This window comes from Chrysochloris asiatica, unplaced genomic scaffold, assembly GCF_000296735.1.
Source record: "Chrysochloris asiatica unplaced genomic scaffold, ChrAsi1.0 scaffold00042, whole genome shotgun sequence".
In the NCBI taxonomy this organism is placed as follows: Eukaryota; Metazoa; Chordata; class Mammalia; order Afrosoricida; family Chrysochloridae; genus Chrysochloris; species Chrysochloris asiatica.
In genome coordinates, this window is record NW_006408560.1 from 6,171,137 (window position 1) to 6,178,905 (window position 7,769).

At 38.8% G+C, this 7,769-nt stretch overlaps 1 protein-coding gene across 1 annotated transcript in view; it reads right to left on the bottom strand.

The window, feature by feature from the left end:
• Window positions 1–5,283, bottom strand: part of LOC102827119 (myomegalin-like) — a 70,185-nt gene extending 64,902 nt beyond the window's left edge. Inside the window, exon 1 of the mRNA XM_006861696.1 lies at window positions 5,185–5,283. Coding sequence (XP_006861758.1) covers window positions 5,185–5,283 — 99 coding nt within the window. The remainder of the gene's footprint in view (window positions 1–5,184) is intronic.
• Between the last annotated feature and the right edge of the window lie 2,486 nt (window positions 5,284–7,769).

Sequence of the window (7,769 nt, forward strand, 5' to 3'; positions counted from 1 at the left end):
CCAGCTGTGAGCCTTCCAACCTTCTAAGTATTCTTTTATATGTGGTTCAGAGTTCTGGGACCATCCCCTGAACCTGCTTGGTCGGGTATTCTGTGTCGTTGTTGGTGGAGCTCTCTGCTATACGTCCACCCGATCCACCATCTTGTTTGTTCCTCCCTAGAAAACTTTTTTAACTACAACCAGACAACAGGGCACGTGAAATTAATGGACATAGAGTTCCAGATTCCATCAAATGCCTTGACATGACAACACTTGGGATTTAAATAAGCAGAAGCTGGGTCAGTATATGAAAGTAGTTCTGCTGCCAAAGAAGTTTGGAGCACAAAAACACAGGGTTTTAAACAGGGTTTGTTGAGATTTTAAGTTTTTAAAACAGTTTCCACCAATTTTTTCCCTAGAAATGCTTATGGTGGTTGCAAACCTGTAGTGGGATAGTTCTGGGATCTTTTTAAACTATAAGCATATTTTATACTTAGAAGACCCAGCAAATTAAATTCTGGCCATCATAGGGCCCAAAGAGCAGGTCCTTGCATTGTTGTTGTTAAGTGCTATCAAGTCAGTTATATCTCATAGCAACCCTGTATAGGGTTTCCAATGAGTGGTTGCTGGGTTTGAATCACTGACCTTGTGGTTAGCAGTTCAGTGCTGATCCTATAGCCCCACACCAGGACTCTATACCCTTGCATTGTCTAATGTTAAATCTTTAAATAGTCATTGCCACTGTTTCCTATTGGACTAGTCATCACATTTTCTGTTTCAAAACTGATGTCCAGAAGTTAAGATAAATGACTTTCCATAAATATAGTCTGGGAACATAGCTTCTATGTTTTAGGGCGAAAGTAGTCCCCAGAGATATCAGACACAATAAATACTTGGACATTGTACTCTGGGAGAAACCATAACTTTCTCAGGAAAGGAAAGAATAAAGTCTATGACTTACACACCTCAGATGACTGTGAAGAACATGGACTGAGGATCAGAAGAGGAAGTGTCCTTTTAAGAGAGAGAAAATAGATGTAGGGAGCAGTTGCATTATATCATCTATCCTTCATGGAAATTCTTGCTTTACAGATGGCTGTCAACCATGCATACTAAAATATATATGTATATTGAGAGAGAGAGAGAGACTTAGTTCCCTTCTGATCCTTATGCTCCTAAAATTTTGAAAACATTTCTTTCTTTTTTGTATATGAGTGTGTTTCATTTTGTTTAATTTCTTTTACCTATCTTCAAGTTCATTTTCAGGTCAAACTTTGTCCAATATTGGCAGTTTCATTTGATTCAACCTAATTTATTAGCCAAATGGGAAAAAATTTAAATTTCTCACATATTACTAAATAATTTTCCAATATAAAGGCTTTTCTGATTGACTCCTATTAACAGTACACAATATTACCAATGATTTTTACTTTTCTCAGTCGGGTGGAAGGGACATTTAATTATTTTGATTTCCATCTCCCTTATATATTTATTTACATTTTCTATATTTATCTATCCATTGTTTTACTCTCCCACTAAAGAATAAGTTTCGTGAGAGCATGAACTTAGTTTCATTCACCATTGCATCTCCAGTGCCTAGAACATTGTATTAATGTTATTAACTCCTTACTCATTAAATATGGGAGTCCTGATGTAGTGCTGAAGGATAAGCACTGGACAGCTAACAGCAAGGCTGGTGGTTCAAGCCCACCAGTCGCTCTGCAGAAACCCTATAAAGGTCATTATGAGTCAGAACCAACTTGATGGCACTTAACAACAACAATAACAACTCATTAAATACTAATTGAGAAACAAATGAATGGAGGGATGAAAGTTATGGGATGAATATAAAAGTGGATATTAGTTAAAGTTCCAGAGATTTACTCCTCTCCTGATTCTTATACTTCAGCTGTTAAGCTAAAAATAATGTGTTCTGTCTCTAAAAAGACATAGCTGTAGATCACACTTTTGGACTGGTTCCTATCTTTAGGTCTCAGGCATCATCTATTCTTGAATAATGCATATATCACTTCTTGTGAACTTCCTTTGTATTGTTATGTTGTGTCCATGTTTTTGTTGTTGTTAAATACCTTGGAGTCAGTTCTGACTCATAGTGACCCTACAACAGGGTTTCCAAGCCTGCAAATCTTTATGGGAGCAGAAAGCCTCATCTTTCTCCCACGGAACAGCTGGCAGTTTCGAACTGCTGACCTTGAGGTTAGCAGCCTGATTCGTAACCACTACGCTACCAGAGCTTCTGTGTTGTGTCCATAGTGAATGTTAATTGTTTATGTCCTGGTATCCTCACATAATGATTGCTCATCTAGTGACTTTTGTTTGCCATAAAGGCTATTGGAAAGTTGTACCATTTTTTTGACAATGACTTTTTAAAAAAATATAAGGATGTTTTCACCTCAAAACAAATGGACTAAGTAGGCTACAAGAAATTATATTTTGACATCATGGTTTCTAAGCAAAGACACTATGTAGAAGAATTTACATGGAAATTACAAGTGAAATTAGGACTCAGCAAATTAAAAAAAAACAACAACCTTTTTTTCCTTGCTGACTCTTAGTTTCTTTCAACAGGGATCTGTTAAAAAGTCTGGAGGAGGCATAAGGGGCTTCCTGTTTTGCTTCTTGGCTCCTGTCAGCATCAGCCTGGCAATGGCAATGACTTCACCCCGGCAACAACAGTTGCTTGCAGTCTCTTCTTTTTTTCTTCACATTTGTAGAACTAGCCTCATTGCACTCATTCATCAGACTTCTGGCAGCCCCTCTTCAGACTTCTGAGTCCCAACTCCATAACTTCCTCTGAATTCTTGAGGCGCCAGCACCAGTTAAAAAGCACTTCTTTTTCAGAAGTCAGAATCCCAGCTGTATAGGGACTTTAATCCAAGTATTTTAGTTCTAATAACACCAATCTCTTATCTTTGTTTCCCCAAATCTAGGGTTGATACTGCTTCCTACAGTTACCATTTCTATGTTATATCCATGCCCTCTTGTGCCTTTTAGACTGCCAATATCTGTTTAATTCCTTGTATTAAATTCTTTCTAATGTGCGATTCCTATTTGGACCCTGAATGACACAATACTACTCACCAATTTACCGGACACAACAGGTTCTAGCCAGAAACTCTGATAGCATAGTGGTTACGAGTTGGGCTGCTAACCTCAAGGTCAGCAGTTCAAAACTACCAGTCATTTTCTGGGAGAAAGATCCGGCTTTCTACTCCCATAAAGATTCACAATCTCGAAAACACTCCACAGCACACCACCAGCACCAGTCAAAGACTATCATGTGGAGCAACTTTGAATTGCATGCTGTGTTTGGATGAACCAAAAATATTATGCTTGTGTACACATGCCAAACAAGGGGGATGCAGAGGAGATCACATCTTTTGTGACTCTTCAATGTGCTGCATGTGCCTACCATTTTCATGTGCTTGCAAGACGATTTGGTGAAAAGTCTTAATGAAAAGAGAAATATCTTCAAGTTCACTGAAATTTGATGATGAATGCTTGCTTAAAAGTCAGTCACTGAATCAACACCTTTCAAATAATAATTCCCTCATACTTCTCCACTGACCATCAAGTCTTCTTTCGCTCTTTTGCTGACTGTAATAGATTTTCATATGTAGCGATGATATTTGGTTTTTTTTTTTTTTTTTTTGGTTTATTATAAATACTTGATTTAATAGTTTGAGCTATTTATTTTCTGTTGTGTCTCTTCAGTTAGGATAGAAAGCACCACAATATTCCCCATTAAAATAATGGTAATTTTTTTTCATTCAACATCTTTTCACTTAGTGGTAGGGTTTTCAAATATAAAAGAAAGTCATTAAACAAATATTTGTAGATAAGATGTATAGAGCCAGGGACTATAAAGATAAATCCTGTTATGTCCCATATTTCTAACTTTGGATATAAGCTGTCCTTATGATACAGAAGGACTGAGAGAAGAGAAAATGCTAGTCAGTCATGTGTTTAGTCATTGTCAAGTATTTATATATTGATTACATGAGTGTCTTAAACAAAGTACAGATGAAATAAGAGCAGCAATTTCTTCCCTAAAAGAATGTAAACTCCAGTTAAGAAAACAAAATTGCCATGTTTGTAACAAATAGTTTGTAAAAGAAAATGCAAACTAGTCTAGTCCAAACACTGTACAAATAAGAACAGTTTTGTTATGGATTGAATTGTGTTCCCAAAAATAGGTGTTATAAATCTCAACCCATATATCTGTAGATGTAATCCCATTTGGGAATAGAAACCTATTACTTTGTTGTGTTAATGAAGTTGTAATGGAAATGGGCGTCTTTTAAACCAATCACTTTTGAGATATAAGAGTAGATGAGAAAAAAAAGAGTAGATGAGGCACAGAAGAAGGCTGACGTAGGAAAGACCACTAACACTATCTGAAGACATTGGAAGCAGGCTAGTCTGTAAGACCATTAACTCCAAGGATATTTGGCTCTGGCTAGAGAAGTTGAGACAAGAATTTTCTCCCATAGCCCAGAGTCCTGAATTTGAACTTCTCTAAGAGCCAGTGTACTGAATTTGAACTTCTAGCCTCCTAAACTGAGAATAGAGTTTCTTCTATTTTCTTAGAATAACAACAACATTAAGAATAATAATTATATGGTTGACATCTGGTCTGGTAGTTCTTATACAGAGGAGCCAAGGTGGTGAAGTGATTAAGCACTCAGTTGTTGACCTAAAGGTCTTTGGTTTGAATCCACCAGCTTCTCCACTGGAGAAAGGTATGGTAGTCTCCTTCCATAAGCTTACTGCCTGGGATACCCTATGGGTAGGTTCTCTGGGGTCACTCTGAGTGAGAATTGACTGGTAAAGGAGGAAAAGCTAAGTTAGTTGTTCCTCTAAGATGGAGTCCCCATTGTTCAGGACCTTTCTTGGGCTTCAGTACAGAGGTATGTTCCCAGGTGCAGCAACACTGATAGAACCAGAAGAAAGCAACCTGGGAACAATAACTGATGTTATCACCAGAATAATGTCCTTTCAACATCTAGAACAGTCAATATGTAACCACAGACAGAACTTTAATGAAGTGAAATGAGAAAACATCTTTGGAGTCATGTCAGATGGGTTGGCTACCTGCCTGGCATCTCTTTAAAGGAAATGAATCTGCAATCTCTGCAGAAGGATAAATGCCAGGGGTCCTCAGGCTGGGATTTGGGACTCTACCCATGCAGTGATGCACTGTTCGGGAATGGGGTTTTGACCAAGTCTCCAGTCTACTGGCCAAGGGTCCCCTAGCGCTCTCTGGATGATGTAGTTCTCCATGGTTTGGTGACCTTGGAGTATATCCCTTTTCCCCCTTTGCAATTTACTGTGTTGAATGTCTAATTCTGCTTTGGAATAAATCTTTCCTAATTCTTTATAAAAAGTGTGTGTTCGGTGCCTTGGTTTCACCCTTGGGTAGTAGAGAATGACCACTCTAATTACCTCGCCGTGTAACTGGTCACTGTGGATTAAGTTTGGGTTTAGTCCTTGTCCTCCCAGACTCCTGCTTTGTCTGACCTTATGGGCCCCAGTTCTTAAAACTATAAAAATAGAACTAAAGATTGGATCACATTAGAGATAGTGATGCCTCAAAGGTCAAATGAATCAAGACTTGAATCTAAGAGTGAGTAATGGAATAGGAGAGTGTAACTGTGACTTAGGAGCCATTTGAATTGTCCTGGTTTAGCATTTGTCATCCCCAAACATGACTATAAAGGAGCTCTGGTAGCGTAGTGGTTAAGACTCCGGCTGCGAACTGTAAGGTCTTCAGTTAGAAACTACCAGCTGCTCCGCGGGAGAAAGATACGGCTTTCTGCTCCCATAAAGATTTACAGCCTTGGAAACCCTGTTCAGGGTCACTATGGGTCGGAACTGACTCGATGGCACTTAACAACAATAACAATATGACTATAAGGAGCTCTGGTAGCATAGTAGTTATGAATCGGGCTGCTAACCTCAAGGTCAGCAGTTTGAAACTACCAGCAGTTCCACGGGAGAAAGATGAGGCGTTCTCCTCCCATAAAGATTTACAGCCTGGGAAACCCTGTGCAGGGTCACTATGAGTCGGAACCAACTCTATGGTACTTAGCAACAACAACAATTTGACTAGGATATGGATCTTCTCCAACGCCATGTTCCACAGATGTAGTCAATTTGATACCTGTGTAATCCATCCAGTGAAGCTCATGTGTATAGTTAGTTGTCAATTGTGTTGCTGAAAAAATATCTATATACTTCTGATGAGTAACTTGTAGGCCTTGCAAAATTATATCATGCAATTTCCAGGATTGTTTTTGTGGCCTAGGCAGTGTTTTCCAACCACTGGTTCTTCGTTTCCAATTTTCACATTCCAATCACCAGTAATTACCAATGCATCTTGATTACATGTTTGATCAATTTCAGATTGCAGCACCTGGTAAAAATCTTCCATTTCTTTATCATTTGCATTTGTGGTTGGTGAATAAATTTGAGTAATGACCATATTGACTAGTTTTCATTGTAGGCATGGATATTAACCTATCACGGGCAGTACTGTATTTCAGGATCGATCTCAAAATGTTCTTTTTAATGTCTGATGCAATGCCATTCTTCAATTTGTCCTTCCCAGCATAGTAAACCTAAGATTGTTGGATTCAAAATAGCTGATCCCAATTCTTCATCAGGTCACTAAAGCCTAGGATATTGATCTCCAAGCATTCCATTTTATTTTTGATGACTCCCAATTTTCCTTGATTCATTCTGTGTACATTCCATGTCCCAATTACTAATAGATGTTTACAGTTGTTAAGTCTCAATTTGAGTAATGCCACATCAGCAAATGGTTTCAAAGGCTTTATTCCATCTATGTCATTAAGATTGACTGTATTATGGGAGGCAGCTTGTCCCCAGTGGTGTTTTGAGTAACGTCCAACCCAAGAGTCTCATCTTACAGCACTATGTCAGACAATGTTCTGTTCTTATCAATAAGATTTTCACTGGGTAATTTTAGGAAGTAGACCAATACACCTTTCTTTCCGGTCTGCGATGTCTAGAAGCTCTACTGAAACCTGTCCATCATAGGTGACCCAGCTGGCATTTGAAATACTAGTGACATAGTTTCCAGCATCATAGCAACATTGAAGCCACCATAGTATGAAAAATTGGAAGATAGGTAGAGTTGTCTAAGGAAGTGAGATACTAAAATGTTGCATCTAAATAAAGATGAAATTTATGTTCAATGAATAGTTGTATGTTGTTGTTGTTGTTAGGGGCCATTGAGTCAGTCACAACTTATAGCCATCTTATGCAGAGCAGAACGAAACACTACCCAATCCTGGGCCAACCTCACTATTGTTGCCACACTTGAGCCCACTGATGCTGCCACTTGGCCAATCTGTCTCACTGGGGGTCTTCCTCTTTTTCTCTGACCCTCCACCTTACCAAAAATGATATCCTTCTCCAGCAACTGCTCCCTCCTGACAATAGGTCCGAAGTATAAGAGACAAAGTTTGGTCATCCTGGCCTCCAAGGAGCATTCTGGCTGCACTTCTTCCAACAAGATCTGTTGGTTCTTTTGGCAGCCCATGGCACTTTCAATATTCTCTTCCAACACCACAACTCAAAAGCATCAATTCGTCTACTGTCTTCCTTATTCATTGCCCAGCTTTCGCATCCATATGAGGTTATTGAAAAATACCATGGCTTGGGTCAGGTGCACCTTAGTCCTCAAGCTGACATCTTTGCTCTTCAACACTTTGAAAAGGTTTTGTGCAGCAGATTTGCCTAAT